Below are 27,922 nucleotides of genomic sequence, written 5' to 3'. Positions count from 1 at the left end.
GTTATATAATATTCGTTTATGAAGAGGATGCTCTCCGCCACTCCCCCCAAGACTTCCTAAACTACAGCGTCATTACGTCACTCTGCATCCGAACCTAGACCAGTCGCAGCCATTTTACTCCGCGAAATAAACTTCAATCACACAGCTAGAGGGAAAAAAACAAAATACACAAGATAATTTCGCTGACATTCATGGATATCTCATTGTAAACAAGACCTCGGACAGATTCGGGGTTCAAGACTTTGCAATTCGGTAAGACCACAGACCCGGCTCAACGCTGTCTTGTTTTTAGCATGTTAGTCTGTGTTAGCTAAACCGAGCTAACTAGCGAAAACTGTGAGGAGGTTGTTGTTGAGCAGTGCGTCCGTGATATGCAGACAGAAGCAGCAGACTAGGCTTAGTAAGACTGCACAGCAAAGCATTAACAACGAGGGTTTGACTGTAACTAATCCTGAGGTATGATTTTTTAGTCCTCGGAATGATGACCGCGGAAGAGCTTCATCGTCATGTATGACTGGCAGTGTGAGTGTCTGCAACTCACTCACCTGTCAGATTTTGAGTAGCTTCTAGCCAACGTTAGCTTATCCCACACCCACACCCACCCGCATCCACCACTGCGATAACTGTAGCTGTGGTGGAGCCAACAGCCATGTCAGTAAATAATACCTCCCTAGAAAAATGTGTTCTTGCCGTTTAAACTAACTAACGTTTGTTGTCAAGTTATTTGTGACTATGACTTTGGTGCACTGTATGTTTATTTCTGCCATTACCTCTCTGAATGCTGGGGCATAGCATGACGTTACATTTTGAGTTGGCACTGGCAGCCCTATTACTAAAGTAATACTAATCACGCACGCTGTGAAATGAAGCCCCTGTGGCGTGCACAAACCCGATGGTGTTATCTTATTGCCTAACAATCGATTGAAACGAGGAAAGTGAGGTAGTGCTGCAGCAAAGCCAAACAGGTCGCGGTCTGTGTGAGTCAGACGGGCAGGATGTGGTGGTTTCAGAGGCGGCCCTATCCAGTCGAGGTCTGTCACTGAAAAGTGTGAATTATTAGCGTTAACTTAAAGACTATGCTTATGGTTGGATGGGAAAGTAATTATCCCAAGGCTGTAAGCCATATATCCCTATGTGTTTTGCTTATTTCAACCCCCACTGCAGTATTAGTTTGCAGGAAGAGACTGTCTGTTCAGACCACTTCAGACTAGGGTTTTCCATGTCTTTCCCTGTGGCAAATTAAATGAAAATAAAACCAAATATCACAATGTAGGCAAACATGCTTGCATAGTACCCGGTTTTTCTCCAATCAGTTTAGAATGTTCTAGTATAGGACTATTTTACCCTTTACAGTGATTGTGGCAAATCAGATTCTACTGAGTTGCAGGAGTTATTACTACTGACCCACAAAAAAGTGTGCCACCCAGGCCAGTTAAATCAGGTTTTTTTTCTTCATTTCACAGAAACTACTTTACATAACCAGCCTACATAATTCTTCATTGCAGTCCTCACTCTGTGTTGAAGTTTGGCCATGTAACTGCTGGAGTGGTCCTTCTTTTCTTAGGTGAGACAGTCCCATGGTGTTTGGCTTCCAGCCATTGATCCTTTTGTACTGGTTTTAGAAAATCTTTTCAGCGAAGTCTACAAAGGCAGCCAGGAAGGAAACAACACCACACGTGTGTCTGTGGGAACCGAGCAGAGCAGTGACTTTAGGGAATAAGCCACAGCGATGACATCATTTCTCTCTTATCGCTGGATAATAGAAGGCATTTTTGTTGGAACCAGACGTGGTCTATTTAAGATCCAGAAAACTGCAGACTCAAACTGTAGTTGGTGTGTTTGTTTGTGTGTGTGTGTGTGTGTGTGTGTGTGTGTGTGTTACATTTGCTCAGCATCTCGCATAATTACAGAATGAATGTCTTACAGGTAATATTATCAAGGTTAATCATAGGGGTGTAAATCACACGTTTTATCACAATACAATATTATATTGATCCTTTGGACAACGATACAATATTCACTGATAAAGATGACGATATGTATCGGTATTTTCACTTTGTATCAATAATATTGGATCGTTGAGGATTGGATTGACATATCGATCCAAATCAATGTATCGTTACACCCGTAGGTAATCAGCAGCAGGTCTTTCTTTTTTAAGAAGATTCCCAGTCATCCAGGAGATAGGATATCTATTTATTTATTTATTTATTTATTTTTTAAATGGTAAGCCTATTTGTTTTTTTGTGATTTGCATGATAAGGTTCTGTCACTGTTTTATCACATGCTCTTTTTTCTTTGGCAATTGACAGTGTTATGTTTATATCCTTAAACAGAAACCAGACTTCCTTGACTGTTTATGGTTTATTAACTCTGAGATAAAGGCTGCAGTTTTCAGTTATCTCATGCTGTCAGTTAAGTGTGTGTGTGTGTGTGTGTGTGTGTGTGTGTGTGTGAGAGAGAGTGTGCTTGTGGATACTTCATCACGTGAAGGCTTCACAGCCAGGCCTATTTGTAGTAAAGTTGACCCATGACCTCTTCTCGTCAGTATGCAGACACTGTGAAGTGGTGGTTTCTCTGTTTGTTACTGTTGTGGATACAGCTTTGTGGTTGCAATAATGATTGTTTATCCAAAAATAGGATTGTGAAATACTGTGCTGGTATATAGTTTGTTGTTCTAGTTCAATCACGTCAGTTTAAGAGAATCGGGAAGATGTTTGCGGTTAAAGGTCATAGGGCTAAAGCCTCTCACCTGCACAGCATATGTCTAAGCCTTTATAAGGTTGTGAGAGAGAAAGCCCCAAGGTGCGTACACGCCCAGATACTGTCATCATACTGCAAAAATGCTGACTCAAATGATTACCTAGTTGAACACTGATCTTCTATTGCTGCAGATTATAAAAACACAGATGGAACTAGGGCTGCAACTAACGATTATTTTCATAGTCGATTAATCCGGCGATTATTTTCTCGATTAATTGATTAGTTGTTTGAGCTATAAAAATGTCAAAACATGGTGAAAAATGTGGATCAGTGTTTCGCAAAGCCTAAAATGACGTCCTCAAATGTCTTGTTTTGTCCAAAACTCAAAGATATTCAATTTACTGTCACAGAGGAGAGAAGAAACTAGAAAATATTCACATTTAAGAAGCTGGAATTAGAGAAATCTTTTCTTTTTTTTTTATAAAGAGAAAATGTCTGAGAATCCCATATAATAAGTGTTTGAATCCTTTTTCTCTGCTTGCGTTATTTGAGTTTAAATGATATATAGCCATATTCTGACTATTGTTTATATTACGTTTGGTAATGTATATTACTGTTTAAGGAGGAATGAGTAGGCTATACATGTTTGATTTATTCATTTGTAGTCTGCCTCGTAGTGTTACTACTCCACTGCTTGTTTGGCCGTCAGTTATTGTTGTAATTTTACCTGATGAAGGTCTAAGACCGAAACGTATTTTCTAAATAAATAATTGCTTGCCCGGAGATGGATCCATTGTTATGTCTACAAAAGGATTTTAGATATAGTATAAGTTAACGTTCAAGTCACCACTACCTCTGGTGATACGCTGCACACTGGCGTGCATCGTATTACTTTGTATTAAGGAGTCTGGAGATCCTTTTTTCTTGTTGAAGGGGAAATCTATTGTTGGGACACGTTTGTTTCTACTGCATTTTATTAATGTTGATAGTGTTTGGTGCTTTCAACGGTTTGTTTGAATTCTGTATTGGCAAAACACAAAAAACAGAATTATAAAATGATAAATCTTTACCTGGGCAAGTGACTTTTGTGCAATTGACAAGTGAAACATAAATGTACTTGTCCAAAGGACAAGTGCCTCAAAAAGTTAATGTCAAGCCCTGCATCATCAAAGCTGTGTTGTAGATGTTGATGAAAGCCTTTTACCCTTGCACAGTTAACCATATGCAGTGCACCCATCCATATGATGCGCATTGCACACATAATTTGGGTGATATGAATGTAAGATGATTGCAGAAGTGACACTGATCTGTGTTTTTGTTTATTATTTTTAAAAGAAATGGCAGAGCAGATTCCGAAAACAAATCCAGTGTGGCAGGGTTTACATTTTTATGATGGAAATTGAGGGAGCAAAAGCAGTATCGGCTCCAAATATCGGCTCAAGAAAATCGGCAGCCCGTATTGGTCATCGGCTAAGGCAGATGGGGGAAAAAAAAAAAATATCAGTATCGGCACTAAAAAATCCATATCGGTTGATCCCTAGATTGGAGGATTGCATAGCCCTACTAGGGACAAGTGTCGAGAATTATCTCCGGCTAAAAACACTATGATACATACATCAGATGACTGTTGAAGTTTATCTATGTTTTTTTGTATCTGTCCCTATTTAAATAAACCTTTGAAAAAATTGTTAGTCAGTATGTTGGATCTTTTGGTTGAGTGTCTAGTGGGGCTCTTTGAATTTTCAGGCACTTACAGGATGTCCAGTTTTTGTGTGACTTTTTTCAAGTCTGACCAGTATATGACTGATACTCCCAGCTCACTAGCTGTACAAATACTGATTGAAAATTCACTTATGTTGCCTCTGACAATCATTGTCTGCGTGGCACTGATACCACCTACCCATTTTTTATTTTTCTTTGAAAATAATAAAAGCTGCTTGTTTCTGATGTTGCTGATGAAGTTCTTTTCTACAGTGATGACCTTCTGTATTAATTTGTCTTGATGACATGTTGAGCAGACCAGATCACAGGTTGTTGGCAACACGTTTAGCAAGAAAGCAGGCAAGTATGTGCTGACAGGGAAGAGATGGGTACATTTGTCAATATTATAATTATTGTGGTTGCACAGTGCAGTGTTGATGATTGACGTAAGCATGGACCACTGCAATGACCCTGCACATCACCTGTGCCAAGTTTGAAATACCAAACACACAACCAGTGGCAGAAAAAGACGGCACTGCCTCGTAGGGTTGCAAGATATATCGACTCAATATCGTTATCGCAATATTATATCAAAAGTGCCACAATAAGTATGCAATATTTTGTTTATTTTGTGGAGGGCTGCGTCCCGTCCGTTGGCTGTGTGGCTTAGTTGTGTTCGATGTAGAGCCCGCTTGAAACGCTATAATGATCATCGTTTCATTGGCCAGTTACCGTGCCACTTGCACATGTTAGTACACGTCAGTGCACGGGTCCACTACGTGACAAACCCTATGTAGCGTACCACGTGTGCCTATTTCGACAGAGTGACAGTGTAAGTGCGTGTGTGCCGTATGTGTGCATTACCCTTTGATAAGACACATGGTTCTTGTTGCCCCGGGCCATTAAAAGAGCAGTCCAGGGCAGAGCAACATGGCGCCTGCCATCTGGATCTGCTCTTTGATTCTGCTGGGCCAGCTCTGATGTTTATCCCACAACGCCCTGTCAGCCGTGACAGTTGTTTGTTCCTTCTTCCCTCTTTCATAGCCTTCTTTCTCTCTCTCACACCCGTTCACACCCACCTTCGTTTTCCCCAACACATATAAACACACAGCATGTAGTGCTCTGGCGGTTGGAATCCTTTCGTCACTTCCTGTCTCTTGTCTTTTACTCTCGCCAATTGAAATCTATTTTCCATCAAATTGATTATTTGACGGAAGTGGGTTTTTGGTCTTAATACACACTTATTTATGTCATTATGTGATTGTTTTTTCAATTCCCATGCCACGCACATGCAAGGAGTCAGCATTCATCCCTAAGATTTGTATTGCTGTCAAAAGTGCTGGAAATGTTCTAGAACGGCTTCAGGAAATCATACCCAATACCAGCATTTATGGTGCTGTGGTCAGGGAGAAACCTACATAAACAAACATTACTGGCAAATATCAGATGTGCAGTACAAGAGCACTATCTCCCCTGAGTGTCAATACATTGATGCATAATCTAGGTATATTAAGTGTCCTGAAGAGTCCTGAAAGCTTCTGTGTGTGCAAACTGCAGCGTGATGCTACATTACAGCTCTCCATTCATCAGTACCGAGTTCTATTGTCTCTGCACGGAGGATCCACTTCATTGTCATAGAGACCACTGCAGGTTTTCCTAGCAACCTGTGCACATTAAATTACAGCCATTGATGCAGCCTTGAGTGTTGGCTTGTTTCATTCAGGCATCTTTAAGTAGTACTCTTAATCTGTTTATTATATTATTATATTCCCTTTAAAATGGATTCCTTTTTGTAGTGTGGTTCTGCTGTGCCTTTAAGATTTTTTTAAGATGTTTTTTGGGGTTGCTTTTGAATCTTGCTTACCATAATATAGTAGCTTTTTCTTTAGTTTTATGTTTAGATAAGATTATGTTTTTTTTTAAATTTTAATTTCCATTGACAAGCACCAGACCTTTTTTTTGGGATAAATACAGGAAGAGGGACAAGCAATAGCCAACAAGGTTGGAACGAGGAAGAAGACAGTGCTACCTACAGAAACTCACTTTAAAACAGAAATATAATGGTGAAAGACATTACAGGACTGAACATACCATTTAACTGCAATCTAGTGGGTGTGCAGGGTGGAGGTAAAATCCTGCTAGACCATTTAGTTGCTTTGTTATATTCATGTTTGCGCCTTTCTCTACCTACCAGGTTTGACTCCATGGCTTAGTGTGACTCTTGACATCAACTAGCCCGGGCATTTCTTTCCGCTCTCCCCTACTGTCCTCTGCCACTACAGGTAGGCATGAACTCATCAACGGAAGGAGTTTTACTATTATTGCTGTCCTCCTCTCCTACTTCAATGCCTAACGAATCTATCTCTTTCTCTCCCTGACCCTGTCTTTCACTGGTTGAAGCCTGAAAATATTGTAAACAAATTAATAACATAACTAATTACACTAGTCAGACTGTTCCGCTCTGTTTCAGACTAATAACTCCAGTTCAGGCTGGTCCTTATCCTCAACACGTGCCTTTTTCAGTCGTGGAAAATACTTACTTACACTTACATACTGTGTAAAGGTGTTCACGAGATAGATACCAACCTTTCGTGAACTTGTGAATTTCGCCAGCCGTCTTCTCTCCTTATGGAGACAGACACTGTGTGCACGGTGGGAGGAGCTGTGTGTATGTGAGCGAGACGCAAGTGACGGAGAGATATAGGAGAGCAGGGAAAGGAAATGCAGCTGAACGTGTTTTAAATAGCGTTTAAAAAAAATAAATAACGAAACGCAATGTGCGGTGTTGATAGTGAGGCGCACCACCACACATTAGTCTGTGTGTGGGAAACACTCTGGTAGTGTGAAGCACTGCCACACCACACCACCAAGTCTGCTTGCCTGCGTAGAACCTTCCTTCTACTTGTCTCCCTCTCCTCCTCCTCTCTCCCTCTCCTCTCCCTAGTAGCGCGAAGCGAACAACAAAAGCTGACAATTTTGTCTGGACAGACGAGGAGGTGCAGTTATTGCTACAAACAGTGCATGCATAGGCACACACAGACACACGCGGCACACACACACACACAAATGCGGCACACACACACACACACACATACATGCGGCACACACATGGCACACACACACTCACACAGTGCGTTTTTACCCTTTAGATGGGAACGCGACAGTGGAGCATTTTTAAGATTTCCACTTTGGAGGGTGGTTTCACTTTTTTGCGTTTTTTAAGCCCCAAAAATGCCGTCGCCGTCTAAACAAAAGGCAGATCTGATCAAATATTTTATCGTTTTCACCCACGAGCGGATTCGTGTAAACAGGGCCTCAAATCCAGTACCTGACTGGCTGATGTTCGATTTCATTGCTTAACGGGGCGCCCTGGCAGCTCACCTGGTTGAGCATGCGCCCCATGTACTAAGGCTTAGTCCTTACCGCAATGGTCCGGGTTCGATTCCGCCCCGGGCCCTTTGCTGCATGTCATCCCCCTCTCTCTCTCTCGCACTTTATTATCTTCAGCTGTCCTATCCATTAAAGGCCAAAAATGCCCCAAAAATAATCTTCGAAGAAACAAAACTAAACGATTTCATTGCTTAACAACCTTCTACTGCCACTGAAAGAGAACCTGAGAGAGATGAATAGCACTTGACCAGAGTCCCCTTTCCAACAGCTTAGACCTGATCCAGAAAATTCTAAGCAGAAGGCCTCACAGCACAAGAGGCACTGTTTTTAGGATTTATTTTAGGGTTTATAGGAAGTACTTACAGGCTACAGAGCAGAGACTGGTTAGTCACTAAATATGCTGTTACTGGAGATCTGTTACTGCAGTTCTGTCACAAAAAACACTGAGGTTTAAACACCAAGGCCCGAGTAACGTCTGGAATAGAGTGTTTTATCATCATTAAGGGGCCACAAAGTGGCTGCGGGTCAGAGCCAAGTTTCAGAGAGTGGGGTCATTTTGCAGTGGTTGCCAGAGTCAACATTCACCAATTCAAATAGTCAGTAAATGCCAAGTGAACTGGGATTGACTCTGATGATGTCTGATTGGTGGGGCTGAATGCACCCTCCCACGTCACAGATATAGCAGGTAACAGTAACTACAAAGTACACCAGGAAGTCTTTAAGACAGAGGCGTCAGATCTTAAACTCTGACTGTGAAATAATTACTTGTAGTCACATTCATCAGCTAAAATCCATATAGACAAACCGCACCATTATTATATACATTTATGTAAACCTAGCCCAGGAAAAGCCTACTAATCATACAGTACCAGAAAATACTGTGTACTATTGGAATATTTTAGTTTTTTCCCTTGCAGACAGCTGCAACAGCATAAAATATTGGTATCAGGTCAAATTTTAAAATGATAAACAGAGGCTCCGTCTATTGTGCATTACACTTGTGACATGTACAGTAATGTATGGCTAGGGCTAATTAAAAAATAGTTTCAAAAAACAATTTAGAATTCATCGTTGACATTGTTGAAATTGTTTATTATTTTTGGAAAAAATAGCCACTTCCTCTTACCACAGGGATATTCTATTTATTTGTCGGACAATAGGCATTGTTACATCTAAAGTGCCACCGATGCAATGTATGTGGGACATCTAGCCGTAGGCTAATTTGGAGTCCTTGTCTCTGGTTAGACTTTTAAAAATGTTATTAATAATATATTAATAATAATGCTATTATAAACTTGTCATTGAGGACGCAGAAAAATAAATAGCTTCACATCTGGCAAACAGCAGAAAATCAGTGTGTGCCTGGGAAGATATATGTTACTTATTGCACAGAGGAGCATTATTGTTTTTTTATTTATAGATTATGATACAAACTTTAAAAGCAGAACAAGAGATGATGAAATATGGGGTTTAGGATTTGTTGTGTTTGGATACGTGACATGGCATCAGCATTCAGCAACCAGAATGGACAACATTCAGACATGTTGAACTTGAAACCAAATGTGTCTGAGTCCAGTTAAGTCCCACAGACTGTGGGCCGTCTAATGCCTTTGGCACTTTTAAGGACCTACAGGGAGAAATAAAAGCAGCCACAGGAACAAAGTGGTTCTCAGCCAAAAGCAACACATCAGGGTGGTTAGTAAAGAGTGCCTAGGTCCTTGAATAGCTGCATGTGGGTGCTGCTGAAGAGCGATAAATAGCATGCATGTTCAGACTGAGCAGTCTATCATGTGCTGGTTAAGAGGCTGTTGGGAAGCCATGGATACTAAACTGTTTGTTTTGCTCCCTGAAATGTTTCCGTTCCCCCTGTTTGAAACCGCCACAGCGACGTCATATTTCAGATTATGAAGCCTGTCTGTACAGAGAGAACATTCATGCACAAACTGGCCTTGTTTCTCACGAGCAGCGGTTTGAAGCGGTTATTCAGTATAATAGCCAACCCAGCTCGTTTTAATGAATAATTTGGGCTGCGACTGAGCTCTTCCAGATGGCCCAAATGAAATGCCACCCTTAGCATTTCACCAGTTGGGCAAAGTAGTCATACCAATGGTTATTTTTCTGAATTACTGATGTCCTTGAGGAGCCCACAAAATAGCCTTGAGTGATGTATTCCTACCTCCTCACTCTCTCTCTTCTTGTTTCCTGTACCCACACAGGTAGCAGCAAGACACAACCAAAGGGACAGTGACCAGAACCCCCTGCTACTGGCCTCCCCTCCTGAGGCAAGATGGAGCTCCAGGCGTCTCACGGGCAGCTAGGAGCAGAGGGGGATTGCGAGATGTCGAGTCTGCTGTTGGCCAGTCCTCAGAGCGAGGCGGTGACCCATGAGCTGGAGGAGCTGTCGCTGCAGCCACTGCCTCCACTCAACGAACGGAAAAATGGTGAGGACCTGCTGCTGTACAGGCCTGTCATGGCATGCTAAAACAGAAGATACTTTTAAACAATCCACCATGATGGAAGAGTAACCTAAAAGAGATTTATATTTTCACCTCTTACTTCTGGAGAAAACTAAGGAGCTGCCTCTCGGCAGGGTGATTGAATGATGAATGAACACAAAAACACAGAACATCTGTCACCCTAAACAGATTCACTAAAATGGAATTCGACATAAATCACACTCAAACTTGACAGCCAATATACTGTATATAATAACATTATGCTCTTTGTATTTGCTGCAACTCCTCCAACATGGTGACACTTATGGCAGCCCTGTTTAGCCTTAAATACCCGTCATACATAGATGGCCTACACACTGTCAGGGTTTTCAGAGAACTTAGGTGCAAATTACACCATACACTCTTTTGCATATTGGTGATTGGTGAGGTCATTGCGCAGTTATTTGCATAAAGCTAAGTGGTTGTCGTAAGGGAGAGAGATCATTAATGCAAAGCTTGCAGCAGCTTGTCACACAAGTAGAATAGAATAGCTGGTCCACCTTAAAGGTCAGCCCACCTTAAATTAGTGAGCCTGTGCTGAAGTTGTCGCTAGCTCCGTCGCTAACCCCCTTCACTTTAACCAGTAGGTAGCAAGCAAGAAACGGGACCTTGGCTCTGGTCTTGAGGACTTACAGCATTTATTTACCGACAGATAAACTGTACACACTCTGCACCGCTACCTTCAGAGCTATAGCGTTACTGCGAACGTCATAGTTACCGACAAACACTCTTTCTCCACCGCACACTCGCTAACGTGTGGGCTGCTGCTGCCGCTGTGTGCGCAACATGCAGTCGTGCTCATCCAGCTGCTCTCCACATTGTTTTTACGTTCATAGGCCTAAGCTGTATAATGGCAGAGAAAACTCTGGCTGTTTATGCATGCACACAGGCACGTACTGCATTAATGAACTATTAAGTTCAAAATGGGCCATAAAAGTAAGTGAAACTTCCATCAGCTTTTCTTTTGTGCAGTGCGCAACAAATTCATCTTCATCATGCGAGCCAGCCTGCATGTTAGCTTCACATTACTGTCACAATGTTGATGGTGTTCTGGCAGCCACATAGGACTAACTCAGACACTGATGGAGGGGTATGCGATTAACAGGCTTTAGGAGTGGGTTAGATTCACTGCTTCCTTTGCCAGTTCCTAATCATGGCTTAGATGGTATAGGGAGATCAGTTCAGTGCAGTCACTGTGATATTGATCACTCCATGCTCCGAAAAGTCTGTCAGATACAGTCAACAAACGCAGGGTGTTCAGCCAGAGCTGGGGATTAAACGTGTGTTGGCTAATTGTAGGATTTTGTGCTGTTGTGCACGGTGGCTGCTGCTGCCTGCAGGAGAGCGCCGTGAAATGTCTCGACTGTGGAACATTTTTGTGGAATGTCAACAGTAGTAGCACCCACTCATCATCTTGGGTTTTGTCATTTCCCTTCCAGTGAGAACACGGACCTCATACTTTCCACCCCCTGAGCCGTCCCCAGCACTTTGCTAACCGCAGAGTCGCCTCTCTCATATTGGTTTTAACATGCAGGTGTTGATCTGTCTACCATCATGACAGGTCTGTGTGTCTAAGACCACTTCAGTTGTGTGGGACAGGAGGCTGTAGCTTAGAGAGTCTGGAGGGACTGGGAGAACTGCTCTTTCAGCAGAGTGGGACGTCAATACTCAGGGCTGCGTGTTTGTTGTGAGGGGAACGAGAGTCTGGCCAGTAAGCGCTAGCACATTATGTGAAATCAATAAGGTTATTGATAAAAGCAAAAGCCTGCTAAGAGGATAAAGGAGTGTACAGCTAGAAACAAAGGATCGTAAAGAGATTTAGACTAAATTGTAGGCCTATATAATAATATCTCCGAATGATAATCGGCTACTTCCCAAAGTAGGATGCAAACGTTCGTCCACAGTATTTTTATTTTGAAGTTTATAAATAGTGAATGTTGCCTGAAATAAGAGTCTGACTCTTTAAAGAAATTGTTGAGTAACTGCTTCCTCTGTTGTATTTGAATTATTTTTGGAATTCAGTCTTTAGTCAGATGTTCAAAAATAGGCCAGAGTCATTGGAGTATACACACACACACACACACACACACACACACAAACATCACAGGCTGACCTACTGTGGGGTCTCTGGTTGTTAGCATTAGTGGTGTAGGGATTTTGATTGATTATGTATTTAAAAAATATATAAATGTCAATTTTGTTATTTTACTTTGTACTTTTATTAGGTTGCATTAAGGAATAGTGCAGAGTTTTGGGAATGCGCTTATTCGCTTTCTTGCTGAGTTACCTCTAGATAATAGTAAAAGCTCCTGTTTTAACGGCAGGTGAAACAGACCAATTCCTTATGCATGTGCTTGGGTTTCCTTCATTGACCTGTCTCTGTGTGCATAAACAGCTCAGTCATGTCATCCATCTCTCCCCTCAGTCTGCTTAGGTCACAGGTCAATGTGTTTGTCAGGCTGAGCAGCATTTCCCGGAGGAATCGAGGACAATGCCACTGACTGGAAGTCTAAATATATCACCATAGAATCATGTCACCGCTGCATACCTTTCTCTAACTATTTACTGAGTGTAGTTGGGGTCCAAATGGATTGTTTCTTATTTTCATAGGCCCTTTTCAACAAGCCCTGCACACTGTCTATATAAACAGGAGCCAGAGTAGATTTTCTGTAAATGTTTCACCACAGCTCTAGTTGATATTAAAGCTGCAGTCAGAGTACACAAAAGGAGCAGGTTATGACATATTGATGTAGGACAGTTGTGCATAGCCACCAAAGTAATGCAATCAGTCTTACCCTGGGAGAAAGAGTTTCACTCAGTTTATGTGTATCGCCGAAGAGATTAGAGAGACAAAAGATGTAAATGTTGGTGAGGCCAGCTGTTTCCTGCTGAAGCCAGACAGCTGGTATAATTTCCCTGTGATTTTTGACACATCCTTTCCTGTGAATGGAGAAGTGTCTGTACTCCTGGTCAGTGTTTAATTTGTGCAAATCTACACCTCCTCCTACTTAATATGACACATCCTTATGTTGTAGGCCCACTAACAAGATAACATTAAAGCTATAAAACACTTGTGTTGTTGCCACGAGCTTGTCTTTTCAGCTTAGGAGATGCAGTTGTTTTTGTTTTGTTGTATTGTCCTTTGTCCTTAGTCAGTGCTGACTCAGACTGTTCCTCAGTAGTTTTACAAGGAACCAGGGTAGACGTCACATCAGGCTGTTGGGATCGCCCACAGCCAGAAAAAAACCCACCCCAAACTGGCTGAGTAAGAGAGGGAAGTAAGCTTAGAAGGGTAGGAGGGGGTTGTGGCAGTAAAAAAGAGTCAGGGAGGGATAGAGGACGGGCCCAATGTTGCTTCTCTAATTCTTAGAAGCGTAACAGCGCTGTGGATTCTTATTATTTCGATGATCATGTACCGTGGCTGAGAGAAGATACGACTATAAACTACATATTTTGGGCTTTAATAAGGCCAAATTAACCTTGGGCTCAAATGGCTTAATCACTCAGTTGTATTTTGGACTGCTCTATAGACCAGGACTCTCAGTCTCAGACAATGGCCTGTTTGGAGGTAGAGACCCACAGTGACTGCACTAGGTTCAGAGCAGGTGAGCACTCCTCTTCTTTGTCGTTGTTATGCTAATTCCTCAACTCAAGTAGACTAATGCTTTTGCCAGCTTGAATATAACTAGTATTTTGGTGGTGGGTTTCCTGTGATTGCCTTAAAGCAGCAGGTTTGTGAGCAGATAACTGAAATCTCATACTCTGATGAAGAGAAGCTTATGGCAAAACGTAACGAAACACCTCCCATTCTTAAACATCTACTAAAGTTGCACTAGGTTGCAGGAGAATAAAAAATCCCACAAGCTAGGACTGATTGTTTTGGAGCGGTTAGTATGTGGTTACCATCTCAGCTTGATGTCATTTTCTACCCTATTTTATTTTTATATACTACCTCATCTGTTTATTCTTCTGTCTGCTTTCCCTCATTTATCTTGTCATGTTTTTCCTTCTTTTTTAAAAAAAATTAACATTACAATCAAATTGCCTGTTTTTCTTTTATAAAAATGTTTCCCCTTTTGTTTTCAGTCCTGCAGTTGAGGCTTCAGCAAAGGCGAACCCGGGAGCAGCTGGTGGAACAGGGCATCATGCCACGTGAGTATCAGCACTGCCAGTTGTCCATCACTCACAAACGGCTATTGTGGTGTGAGCGGGTGTATGATATATGATTTTCATCTAGATCATTTATCTTTGAAGTTGTGCTCAGACTTGTGCATTGATGAAAATGTTATGTGTTGCAGCTCTGAAGAGCCCGGCAGCTTTCCATGGGCAGATCCGCAGCTTGGAGAGAGCCAGGGTAAGGCACCCAGTTTTGGAATTAAGTGCCAACTGTGGACTTGAGAAGCAGAGGAAATCCAGTCACTCAATGGAGCAGAAAAGAACAGAGCATGACAGGGCTTGAATTTTGAGGGGGACAATCAAGTACTGGATTACCTTGAAAATAGCCCCTTTTATAACAAAGTGCTTAAAAAGTCCTCAAAAAGGTCAAATGTACCACATACCGCTGTCTTACATTTTGTTTGTTAAGTCAAGCTTTTTCTATTTTTAAATTCTGACATGTTGTCATCTCCCTCTCCTTTCCTCTCGCTTTGATGAGCCTGTTACACAATGCTGGTGTGATAGATTTTTTTCCGTCTATGCACTCTGTCTTCGAGCTTCGTCTAAATGTTATTAATGGAGCTGGCGGGTATGGGTAGTACTATTGAATCACAAAACGAGATCTCTGCGTTTTACAAGCACTTACTATTTTGTCCTAACAAAGTAACACAGCGTTGACAGAACTACAGCTAATAATCACTGTAGTGACAGTGTGACTGTGACAATGTCTTTCCGTTTGTCACGACCTCAGCATTGTCTTTCAGATGATATTTATGAATTTGGTTGTGTCGCATACTACTGACCAATCAACCTTTTTTTTTTTTAAGATGATTTTTGGGGCTTTTTCCACATTTAATTTGACAGGACAGCTAGGTGAGAAAGGGGAGATAGAGGGGGAAGACATGCAGGAAATCGTCACAGGTCGAATTCGAACCCTGGACCTCTGCGTCGAGGCATAAACCTCTCAGTATACAGTACAGGCCAAAAGTTTGGACACACCTTCTCATTCAATGTGTTTCCTTTATTTTCATGACTATTTACATTGTAGATTCTCACTGAAGGCATCAAAACTATGAATGAACACGTGGAATTATGTACTTAACAAAAAAGTGTGAAATAACTGAAAACATGTCTTATATTCTAGTTTCTTCAAAGTAGCCACCCTTTGCTCTGATTACTGCTTTGCACACTCTTGGCATTCTCTTGATGAGCTTCAAGAGGTAGTCACCTGAAATGGTTTTCCAACAGTCTTGAAGGAGTTCCCAGAGATGCTTAGCACTTGTTGGCCCTTTTGCCTTCACTCTGCGGTCCAGCTCACCCCAAACCATCTTGATTGGGTTCAGGTCCGGTGACTGTGGAGGCCAGGTCATCTGGCGCAGCACTCCATCACTCTCCTTCTTGGTCAAATAGCCCTTACACAGCCTGGAGGTGTGTTTGGGGTCATTGTCCTGTTGAAAAATAAATGATGGTCCAACTAAACGCAAACCGGATGGGATGGCATGTCGCTGCAGGATTCTGTGGTAGCCATGCTGGTTCAGTATGCCTTCAATTCTGAATAAATCCCCAACAGTGTCACCAGCAAAACACCCCCACACCATCACACCTCCTCCTCCATGCTTAACGGTGGGAACCAGGCATGTAGAATCCATCCGTTCACCTTTTCTGCGTCGCACAAAGACACGGCCGTTGGAACCAAAGATTTCAAATTTGGACTCATCAGACCAAAGCACAGATTTCCACTGGTCTAATGTCCATTCCTTGTGTTTATTGGCCCAAACAAATCTCTTCTGCTTGTTGCCTCTCCTTAGCAGTGGTTTCCTAGCAGCTATTTGACCATGAAGGCCTGATTCGCGCAGTCTCCTCTTAGCAGTTGTTCTAGAGATGTGTCTGCTGCTAGAACTGCATTCATCTGGTCTCTAATCTGAGCTGCTGTTAACTTGCGATTTCTGAGGCTGGTGACTCGGATGAACTTATCCTCAGCAGCAGAGGTGACTCTTGGTCTTCCTTTCCTGGGGCGGTCCTCATGTGAGCCAGTTTTGTTGTAGCGCTTGATGGTTTTTGCGACTGCACTTGGGGACACATTCAAAGTTTTCGCAATTTTCCGGACTGACTGACCTTCATTTCTTAAAGTAATGATGGCCACTTGTTTCTCTTTACTTAGCTGATTGGTTCTTGCCATAATGTGAATTCTAACAGTTGTCCAATAGGGCTGTCGGCTGTGTATCAACCTGACTTCTGCACAACACAACTGATGGTCCCAACCCCATTAATAAGGCAAACAATTCCACTAATTAACCCTGACAAGGCACACCTGTGAAAACCATTTCAGGTGACTACCTCATGAAGCTCATTGAGAGAACACCAAGGGTTTGCAGCGCTATCAAAAAAGCAAAGGGTGGCTACTTTGAGGAATCTAAAATATAAGACCTATTTAAGAGTTAAGAGTTATTTCACACTTTTTTGTTAAGTACGTAATTCCATATGTGTTCATTCATAGTTTTGATGCCTTCAGTGAGAATCTACAATGTAAATAGTCATGAAAATAAAGAAAACGCATTGAATGTGAAGGTGTGTCCTACCCACTGAGCCAACCTGGCCACAAATCAACCTAATATTTTTGTGCACCTTTATGTCTGTATGCTCAAGGACCTCTTGTATTTTAGTGTATAAAATGAATGGATGAAATTAATTATTTGCTTTGAGTGAAGTCCTTGAAAATGAAAAAAAAGTCCTTAAAAGGTACTTTAAAAGTCCTTGAATTTCGTTTTGTAATGTCTGTATGAATACTTTAATATAGATGATTTACCGACTGTCCGTCTTTCTCTTCTAGACCGAGAATTTCCTCAAGCACAAGATCCGCAGCCGTCCAGAGAGAGCAGAGCTGGTCAGGATGCACATCCTGCAAGGTACTGCTGATTCTCTAGTTCTCACTACAAAGACTTGTTGTATTATCTAATGTTCCTCGTGGATCTTTTTTAAACATCATAGAATTCAAATTGGCACCAGACACGGTGCTATAAACGAGCACAGCAAACAAGAAATCTACAAGCTGACGGTATACAGTATGACTTCTATGTGTGGTATTTGTGTCTTTTCCTCAGAGACCGGAGCAGAACCCTCACTACAGGCCACCCAGATGAGACTGAAGAGGGCCCGGCTGGCCGACAACCTGAACGAGATGTTAGCCCAGAGACCCGGCCCCATGGAGCTGGTGGAGAAAAACATCCTGCCTGTGGATTCCAGCGTCAAACAGGCCATCATCGGTGAGAGACGGGACAGTAGTAATGATAAAACAGCAAATGTTGCCATATTAGACAGCCTGTGCTTTTAGAGCATTCCCTGCCTTAATGAAACCTGTCAGCAGAAGAAGTCATTGTTTGATCGACCATGCAGGGAATTGGAGAGAAATAATGATGGAAGGTGTGTATTACTGGCAAAGAGATACAAGAAACATTGAGTGGTTGAATGCTGGACTTTGTTGTTGTCTCTTAGTGGGTCAGGTGAATTATCCCAAAGTGTTGGATGAAGACAGCAGCGATGCCCTGTCCCCAGAGCAGCCGGCCAGCCAGGAGTCTCAGAATTCTGTCCCCTCTCCCGTGGAGAGCAAAGTGCCAGAGATGCCCTCTCCAGCCCCAGCACCACCACCACCACCTCCACCAATACCCACCACCATGCTGCAGGTCAGATACAGGAGTAGTAGTACTGCTGTTTGTGTATGCCTGGCCTAATAGCCCCATGTTTTTGTAAATCAATGGCATTGATATTGGACTTAACAGCGTTTATAAGAAGTCCAGTGTTTGCTTTGCAGTTATGTATCTTTTTGTTATGTTTCTTCAGGCCTTCCCAGTTGCTTCACAAGCAGCAACAGACTTTATGAAAGCGATGTCTACCATTGAGCAGCCTGCCAGCCGCCCAGCTGCCACTCCTGCGCAGCCATTCACTACAGCTGCTCCTTCCAAACCAGGCCCAACACTGGTGAAAGTAAGAGCATTTTTTTCCAGCTCTAAATATAATATAACCTCTTACTATAACATTTGAATGCTGCTGGACAAACCATATGTTTTCCCTGTTTCCTCCCACTACAGCAAAGCCAGCAGAAGTCTCTCTCAGAGAAGAGCCGCAGTAAGAAGGGCAAAGAGCCCAAGTCCAGGGTGAAAAAGCTCAAGTACCACCAGTATGTTCCCCCAGACCAGAAGCAGGAGGCCAGTGAAGCACCCATGGACTCCTCTTATGCCCGACTGCTGCAGCAACAGCAGTTGTTCCTCCAGCTGCAGATCCTTAGCCAGCAGCAGCAGCACTACAACTACCAGACTATATTACCAGCACCACTTAAGTACGTATATAACACATTAAAACTAATGCGAAAAGATATCGTAATTGTATTGTTTGATTTCTGGTTTGGCTTGCCTTCATAACTCTAAATTAAAACGCCTGAAAGCAAGCCAAATATAGTTGTTTTTAATGACCCAGAGGGCCATTAGCTAGTTTCCAATAACAACTCTGCATCTAATCATATCAATAAGGAACAGGATGTTGTTTCGCCAACTGCTGTCTTCATAACCGTCCTCACAGCGGCAACATGGCCAAGCTCCCTTTGAACTACTGCACTGTGGTTTGGTTGACTGGCTTTGTTAGTGAGGCACAGGATGGATGGTCTGCTCATATTGAGAACAGATTTCGTCTCTCGGTTTCCTCCCTTTCTCTCCCTCTTCAATGGTCTCTCCAATAATACTCCTTTGTCCACCTTCCCTCTTTCTCCCTCCTTCTTTTCCTCTTTTTCTGTTTCTTATTTATGTGATGCGGAAGTAGTGTGAATTATTTCCTGAAGTAACAATGACCTCATGTTTTTGTGTCTCTTTCTCACTGTAGGCCTCTGGCCGAGGGTCAGAGCAGCAGCGCCGGCACCCTGCCAACCTCCATCGTGGTGTCTTTGCCCACCGCTCCTCCACCTCCCCCCGTGACTCCAGCTCCGGTTCGTCCAAACAACTCGCTCTCACACCGCAAACCAGGAGTGTTGCCTGCCAACCTGGAGGAGATGAAGGTATTTGGAAACCCACTTGTACCGGCAAACCCCTCACCACCAGCAGCTTAGAAATCAAAGATAAAATTGTAGCCTAAAGGGAGAAATTAACATTCCTTGGGCCCACTAATCTGTTGAAACTGAACGAGTCGAGATATTACACAGCAATGTTTTTTATAGAAATCTGATAACCCCACATACAGATCTGTCAAGTTTTGTCTAGTCATTTGAAAGTTTCATAAAGCAATGACAACCTGAGGGCACAGACTTAACATTTGTTCATTTCTTCAAATCTCTTTTTCTCAAAGTTGCATTGGATTAAAAAATACTAAATTCAGGGGAAAGCAGGAGAAACAGCTTTCCCTGCTCTCTCCAAAGGTAACTAAATCTGCTAAAACAGCACCTCTAAATAAACTAACTAATAAACACATTTATTATAAATGCATATACACTGTCTTGCCATTTAATCCGTGCAAAAAAAGTGTAACAGTTGTGGTTTTATTTGTGGTTATGTTATGGATCATATCTTTGCCGAGATCAGTGACTTCCTGGAGTTTTGTTTGTGGTGGTTGCTCCACTGATTACGCTCCAGGAAGTGACCGGCCCAGTCAAGAAATAGTCGTAGTAAAAGGTGAAATTCAGAGGTGCTGGATGGCAGATTTAAAAAAACTTTGCACGGAGCCAGGCTAGCTGTTTTTCTCTGCTTCCAGTGTGTATGCTAAGCTAATCGGCAACTGGCTGCAAATCATAATTACCAAACCGATATGAGAGTGGCATTAATTTCCTCATCTAACTCTGGACAAAAAAAAAACACCAAATTGTTGAACTATTCCTTTAAAATTAGTTGCACCCCTCCTCTGGCACTAGTCCAGAATTGATGACATGATAATATTTGTATTTTTCTAGGTGGCTGAACTAAAACTGGAGCTAAAGCTGCGTGGCCTCCCTGTGTCAGGAACAAAGACCGATCTGATAGAAAAACTGAAGCCTTACCAGGACAATCACTGCACCTTTGCTCCTACCACCACCACCACCTTCTCCTCCATGCCCATGGAGGTCACCACCACCACTACAACCCCCGCTATAGTTTTTCCAGTCCAGCAAGTATCTCCAGAGAGCATTAACCCCACACCGCCAGTCTCACCCATTCCCACTGATCGCTCCACCCTCCAGCAGGATGCACCTCTCCCGTCTTTCCACGTCCCGGAGGAAAAGGACAGGCGGCTCCATGAGAAGGAGCAGCAGATAGTGGAGTTGATGAGGAAGCTGGAGCAGGAGCAGAGGTTGGTGGAGGAGCTGAAGATGCAGCTGGAGGTGGAGAAGAGAGGCCAGGGTGGCTGCACCGCTGACTCTACCTCTGTGTCTCCCAAACTCACTTCTGTACCTGCCATGAATCCTGTTCCCACCGTCCTGAACACGAACGTAATAAAAATGGAGGGTGCAGTCCTGTCGAACTGTTCATCCACTACAGCTGCAATCCCCAACTGTATCCTGGGCTCGCAGACTCTCTCTCCCCTGCAAACAGTGGTCAAGTTGGAGGATGTGACTGTTTCTTCTGTCAAGCCGCTCCAGCTCCAGACCCAAACCCATCTCATCAACCAGATCCAGCCCCAAGCCCAGCCCCAAATAACCAACAGCCCACAGATACTCTCCCCATCACAGAGAAGTCCCAAGCTTCAGACCCAGCCACAGTCCCAACCTGCAGCCCCCAGCCTGCAGCAGTTCTTCATCAGCCACCCAGGTGGGGTGTCCCAGGTGCTGGGTCAGCCTCAGACCTTGTTAACCACGACTGGCCAGGCTGGGAGGATCCTCCTCCCAGTCTCACTACCCAAAAACGCTGCAATCCAGCTGCCAAGCTCCACTGTCAGCCTGCAGGTAAGATTGCAATAACGTAGAGTGACATCATGTGTAGTGGTGTCTGTTAGAGAACTGTTTACCTGCTTTAGGGGTTGACAAATTCGAAAAACTGGATGTGTAGACTCACAATTATGTTCTTACATCCTCTCCCCTTATCCCAGCCTGTTCTTCAGGCCACAGTATCAAATCCAGGCCTGGTCCAGGCCTCAGTTCCTCAGCTGCAAACCACTAAGATGGAGACGGCACCCAGCCAGCAGTTAACCAACCACAACCCATTGCTACAGGTCAGTCACGCCACGTAGTTGGATGCATTTCTGTGGGAAATTATGCTACAGAGAAACACTGCAAATCCTCACATGTGAGAAACTCTAACCAGAAAGTGTGAGTATTTGTGTTTGAAAAATGGCTTAATAACCCTAATCGATTGTTTCAGCAGTATTGCTTGTGAGATGTGAGTCATGCTATCTTTTACCACAACCATTACTCTTTATTCACATCTTGTGAATTAGTCATGATCATATGTCTTAGTAAAAACGTATTTACTTTCAGATTTAGCTTGTTTTACAATTTAACAGAAATCCAGTGGGTCAGCTGCGCCACAAGATATTTAAGATGAATGTTTATAATTAATGAAACTCTACTCTTTCCACTACTGTAGCTCTATGTGAGAGCTACAAAGTTGTGTGTGTCCTACGTCCCATTTGCTGTATCTTCAGTTCCTCCTTTAAAAAACAGCACTGATGTTAGACTCTGTCTTGTGTGTCTTGACAGACTCTGACTATGTGCAGTAACACTACTGGCTTGGAGAACCAGACTAGGCCTGAGATGAATCCCCAGTGTTTCCTGAGAAGCTCGCCAGAGAACAGGGTCTCTCCACGAGCTTCACCCAACCACAACATCTCCAACGGACCCGTCAATAAGGTGTTACTGGAGGGGACGGGGCTTAGTTTGGTTCGATCTATCCTACTTACTGAATACTTTTTTGAGATAATTTACTATTTCATTTAGACAATTTCCCCAATGTAACCATTCAGACAGTTCTTAATCCTGCCTGTGTTTTCTCCATCTCTCTCTTATTCTTTTAGTCTCCTTCTCCCCAGCCTACCTTCATCCTTCAGCCCACCTCCCTTGTTACTCACAAGACAAGAGAGCCTCCCCGCTATGAGGAGGCCATCAAACAGTGCCGCAACTTGCACATCAACAATGTTTCACAGGTTAGATACGCACCAGCCACAGCCCAGCTCACACACCACTAAGCACCACTGTATCCTTCAGAATACAAATAAAAGCTTAAAAACATATGAGACTATTATCAGTTTTCTAGCCATAAGGAATTGTTTCGCTTTTGGTGAGCAGCCGCAAGTCTCTTAATTTAGTTTACTGTCTTTTCAGGTTCCCACGGCAACCAGCCAGCAAATGGATGACTTGTTTGACATCCTTATACAGAGTGGAGGTAAAGAAGTGCACACTGACAGTACACATCCAGAACATTCTGTTTAGTATGAGCAAGTTTAAAACTTTCTAGTCTCAGGGAAATGCTGTGTCTTCAGTTTGGTGACATCACAGCTTATGTTAACAGAATTGGACTGATTATGACTGATATCAGCCTTTTAGATATTTATGATGTCTTGGCTAATATGACAGAGGCTCCTCCTCAACCACAGCAACATGTAGACCAATAATTCACAACCAAAAATATTTAAATTATGATTTGACTAATATATATATATATATATATAAGGCTGTCAGCGTTAACGCGTTAGTCGCGATGCAATTAAGGGCCGATGCGATACATTTTTTTTTTTTTAGCGGATGCCGGCATTTATTAATTTATTTTACACTTCACTCGACTTTGCGTCGAGTGACGCGTCGATTATTTTGACCCTTTGCAGCACCGTTACTTATCATCAAGCTGCCACTTCCTCGTATCCCATCCTGCTGCTGCAGTCGAAAGCCATATCCACATTGTGTAAAGCCGAATTAAAATATCACCGAAGCACATCAAGCTTGAGCTATCACCTACGAGCTAATCATAGTACAGTTAACGTGATGCTAGACCACCGGCCCTCGGGGGGGCGGGGGAGAGATCTGTTCATGTGGCGGAAATAAGGTTAGTTTGACCAGCGGGCAGCAGCAGCTGCGGCGTCCGGAGCAAGCAGCTGCAGTGGCTGTAGCGGGCAGCGGCCGTAGCGGGCGATCATGGGGGGACATCCTCAGCGGTGAAATACGAACGGGGGCTGGAGTATCACCTAGCTAGGTGGAAAGCTAACGCTAGCCGGCCACTTGTTCCATCAGTCCTGCTCGCAAGTGTCCGCTCATTAGACAAAAACTGGACTACATCCAACTTCAACAAAACTCCCAACGCGAGTTCAGAGACTGCTGTGTTTTTGTTGTTGTGGAAACAACAGTGTACCGGACTATCCAGCCTGTTTCTCTGTCGCCGGGTAAGAGCGGAGATGGGCTGTGTTAACATGGACTTGTGCAGAAATGAGCTGCTCATTAACCGGTGATCACTGGACGTCAGTGAGTAATCAACATTATTTAGGAGTTACTAAACACTATATTGACTCTAGTAAGGATAGGGATTTTTAGTTTTTTAGTTAGGTACTTGGAGGAATTGTGCAATAATGACAGATTCACACATTTTTCTTTTGTTTACAGTAAATAAATAATTACAAATCTTAAAATCAAGTTCATAAAGTAACTTTTCCAATCAAGATACACTGGTAAAAATTGCTTTCGATTGTTAATATGTACTTAAAAACTGAAATGCAAAATAATAGAATTTTAATCGTGATAAAATATGCGATTAACTATAGAAATTCAGCGATTAATCACGATTAAAAAAAATGAATCGTTTGACAGCCCTTTTATTTATATATATATATATATATATATAAATAAATAAATAAATTGAGTCCGCTGTAACACATGAACATGTTACAATTGGGAGTGTGTGAAAATTAGTTGCCAAGGAAGCAAAGAGGTCTAAATAGTTAGAACTAATGGAAAATGGTTGAAGTAGGATGCTAATAGTTATAGATAAATGGTAAATATAAAAAAATTGGTCTTTAAAGAAGCCCTCATTGATTTAACTCTCCTTTTTTTTTTTTTTTATCCTCCTCCAGAAATCACTCCATTTATCCAGCAGGACCCCCATGTGTCTCTCACTAAGACGATCCCAGTCACAGCAAGCATCTCCACCCTGCCGGTCAACACCGCTCTCTCCAGGCCGCCTCCACAGATCCAGGTGGCTCCTCTGCCCACCCTGAGCCCCATCATGGACCACGGCCTGTCCAGCCTCTCCTCGCTGGCCACAGACAATCAGCTGGAAGCCTTTCTGGAGAACACACTGGCTGAAACGGCGCCAGCATCAGACCCGCGCACACAGGGCCTGATGGAGGAGCTGCAGGCCCAGCTGATGGAGCAACAGCCCTACTCTCCGATGGACACATCAGACCTGTCCTTCTGTAATTCTTCCTCGCCCTCCTCGCTCAACATGGGTCTGTCTGACCCAGGCCTGGACAACATGGAGTGGCTGGACCTCACCATGCCGCCAGGTCCTGCTGGGGCACTCACACCACTGGGGATCCCAACGGACTTCCTGGATACACAAGACCTGCAGCTGCACTGGGACTGACTGAGGGGTGGATGACAGAAAAAGAAATACAGTGTCCAGGGAGTTGGCAGAGCAGGTCAGTCAGGAGTGAGAGATGGATGGATAAAGAGAAGAAGAAAGGGATTGGCAGCCACAGAGAGGTTGCATTTTAACATTTTAATTAAGGAGAACACATGGCATTTCTGTGCCATACCACTCTCACCAGTACATCCAAACCATCTGTAATATTCCCACTATACTACAGTAAGAGATGCTGTACAGGCAGTGCACTGATTCAAGTTGAACTACAAGCAGGAGTTTGCACAGCTTTAAAAGACAGCCACTAATGGCTGAACAACCACAATAACGTCGTCACTAGGGTGATTGTGGTCACCCATCGTTTTAGCGATAAAGATTTTAAGCAGGCTAGACTTTTACGGTGTCTGATGTCATGATTTTACATGATTACAGAGACGAGGAGACGGAGCCAAACAAACACTGGTCGCTCGGGCTGTTTGTAAATACTCTTTAAACCACAGCTTAACTTTCCCTGGGACAGAGAGCCCGAATAGCACCGATGGCTGATATTACCCGTTTATTTCTACTGGAGGTTCGGCTGGTTGCGAAGACTGCGTTTATTTTACAATGTAAGCACAGTAACTACATGTAAAGGGGTGGGGGTGGTGTGATGCGAAGGCGTTTGTTCCACTGAAGCATAACTGTGCCATACTAGGTCATGAAAGCTGGTCATTACAACACAATAACCGTGTCGCTCTTAATGACAGCTCACATGCTCCAGATGAAATCTAGTCATAATAAACAAATTTATATGAGCTTAGATTCTCAATAAAAATGCATACGAGGCTTGGCCTGGGACATCAATGCGTCATGGTGTCAGTACAGACTCGGCCACTAACCCCTTCACCCGGGGAAGCTTAGACTAAACCGGTCTAAGTCTAAAGTGCTTGACAGTTTGTTTCCTTTATGATTGGAAGCCAGACGTGCTCAGTCAGTCACTGAGCTAAGTTTTAAAGGGATTTCTAACGGAGAGGAAGTCAATCCTCTGTTCACACTGGTCCAGTCTACCACTTACTGTACGTTACACGTTTGCTGACTGATCTGACTTGTTGTATCAGATGTGACTGTTTTCTTCTGACCTATGACGACCTTGCGGTCAAGCTGATGAACCAATGACTGTAAAGAACAAAGACTTCAGTCTGATGACGAGAGGAGGAAGCTCCTCAATCTACGTGAGAGCTATGCACTTAAGAGGCGGCGAGATTCTGGCGATGCGCCTTATTCACCTCAAATCAAGGAAATGTGAACTTTGCATATCCAAAGTGGTCGTTGATATGAAGTGATCAATACGATTGTGATCAACATAAAGATCATTTGGCCAATTGCGCCAGAGATACTGCAGTTGTTGTCCAGGTATCTTATTTTGAATGTAATTTTGAAAAATGGGACTTCACTCACAAAGTTGGCAGCTTTTTTTTTTTCTTCTAATAGTAAACTGAGTAATAAAACGTTGGAAAGGGAACAAATATCAGTTTATGAGACATGCAGACAGACATCCAGAATTAGTGTGAAGTGCAAGTTATATCAAGGAATAAAGATGTCTTTGGAGGAGATTAGCTTTATAGCTAGCTGTGTGTGTGTGTGTGTGTGTGTGTGTGTGTGTGTTGCCTGTTACCATCATTTGGACGAATCACAATATTCTAAAGTAAGACTGGTGAAATAGTCTAACTTGTTAGTTTCCTGATCAAGTGGGCAGAAGCAGGCCTGTGTGTGTGTACGTGTGTACGTGTGGATTTGTCTTCCTGTCTTTTGCATGTCCACCCGTGTCTCTGTGTGCATGATTGTATTCACGTTTAATCTCGGGCTGTTTCGAGCTCCTTCTCAGCCAGTCTCCCACAAGTTGTTTGAAGAAATTTTGATGATATCAATGAAATCAAATCATTTGACATGTTCAAAACTTCCATCTTCAAAAGGCTTCTGATGACTGTTTACTGTTTTTATCTGTGTTGCTCAGTTGGTGTCCTACAGTCCAAAATGCACAGACACCTTTAAGGTGTGATACACAGTGAAGAGGGCTTAGCTACTTTTAAAGCTGTCATAAATTCCAGATGTTTATTTTTAACGGATTGCATCATGTCCCACTCGCTGTTTCTTTTTAAACCTAAGTATTGAGTTACTGATTTAGTATCTCAGTTTAGGATGTGATTGATTGCAGTCTTACTGTATGGCACTTTGATATAAGATTCCTTTTTTTTTTTTTTTTTTTTACAGTCATGTCCGTTAAATCACATTTTCAGTTCATTTTAACCACTTAAATCTGTCATTACGTCCATTGGCACTAGAGGGCGCCTCCTCTCTTTTCATTTTCAGGGTCATTTCTAGCAGGAACAAAATTTAAATGTATTTTCTGCCTGTGTAATGCTGATTTGCTGTGTTTATCAGCAATACTTTGGAGCCCTTTATGTCAAAACGGTCTTGTCAAAGAAGTATGATGCTCTTACTGCTGCAGTTACACATTTATCATCAGATCAGATGGATGCACCCAAATCCAAAACATTTGATCACCTAAAAGAGTTGCGCCAAATACTGCACAGACCCTGGGCCGTCTTGTATTTTTAGCTTCTTTTTTTTTCTACAAACAAACAAGTTAAACCACCTGTTTAAATCCCCATTTTCACCTCATTCTCCTGGGCACCCCTGGTTTTTGCACCGTTGGTTAAGTTCCATCGGGGTGCTCGGTCTAGTTGTATTTCTTTTTTTTCCACATTGCTGCGAGTGTTAATCCTACATAGGATGAACAGTAAGATATCTATTGTGTCCTGTGTATCCTGGAAGAAATGACAAGATAATAGTTTTTTTTCTCTCCAGTCTTGTCACCTTCAAGGCTGTCATATTTCATATTTTGTTGCCAAAAAAGGCAGTGGAACATATTATCACATTTTGTTTATTTTCTCACATGTATCACCTTTTATATATATATATATA

The 27,922-nt window shown here is 42.8% G+C and overlaps 1 protein-coding gene across 6 annotated transcripts; it reads left to right on the top strand.

Annotated features, from left to right (window-relative positions):
• The first annotated feature begins 88 nt into the window (after window positions 1-88).
• Window positions 89-27,901, top strand: mrtfba (myocardin related transcription factor Ba). Of its 6 annotated transcripts, XM_078278897.1 has the most exons (19): window positions 89-252; window positions 1,464-1,564; window positions 6,599-6,686; window positions 10,011-10,235; window positions 13,820-13,894; window positions 14,376-14,441; window positions 14,588-14,643; window positions 17,275-17,350; window positions 17,546-17,707; window positions 17,937-18,124; window positions 18,282-18,425; window positions 18,530-18,777; window positions 19,314-19,485; window positions 20,371-21,339; window positions 21,483-21,605; window positions 22,093-22,242; window positions 22,407-22,535; window positions 22,714-22,774; window positions 24,450-27,901. In XM_078278897.1, the coding sequence occupies exons 4-19, from the start codon at window positions 10,082-10,084 to the stop codon at window positions 24,959-24,961; spliced, it is 3,285 nt and encodes a 1,094-aa protein (XP_078135023.1). In that variant the 5' UTR covers window positions 89-252; window positions 1,464-1,564; window positions 6,599-6,686; window positions 10,011-10,081; the 3' UTR covers window positions 24,962-27,901. The 6 variants fall into 6 exon arrangements, with proteins under 6 accessions (XP_078135023.1, XP_078135024.1, XP_078135021.1 ...); XM_078278898.1 differs by lacking the exon at window positions 1,464-1,564 and having other exon boundaries at window positions 22,422-22,535; XM_078278895.1 differs by lacking the exon at window positions 1,464-1,564.
• The last annotated feature ends 21 nt before the right edge of the window (window positions 27,902-27,922 follow it).

This window comes from Sander vitreus, chromosome 21 (assembly GCF_031162955.1).
Source record: "Sander vitreus isolate 19-12246 chromosome 21, sanVit1, whole genome shotgun sequence".
NCBI lineage: Eukaryota > Metazoa > Chordata > Actinopteri > Perciformes > Percidae > Sander > Sander vitreus.
This window is presented reverse-complemented; position numbering and strand designations above follow the sequence as displayed.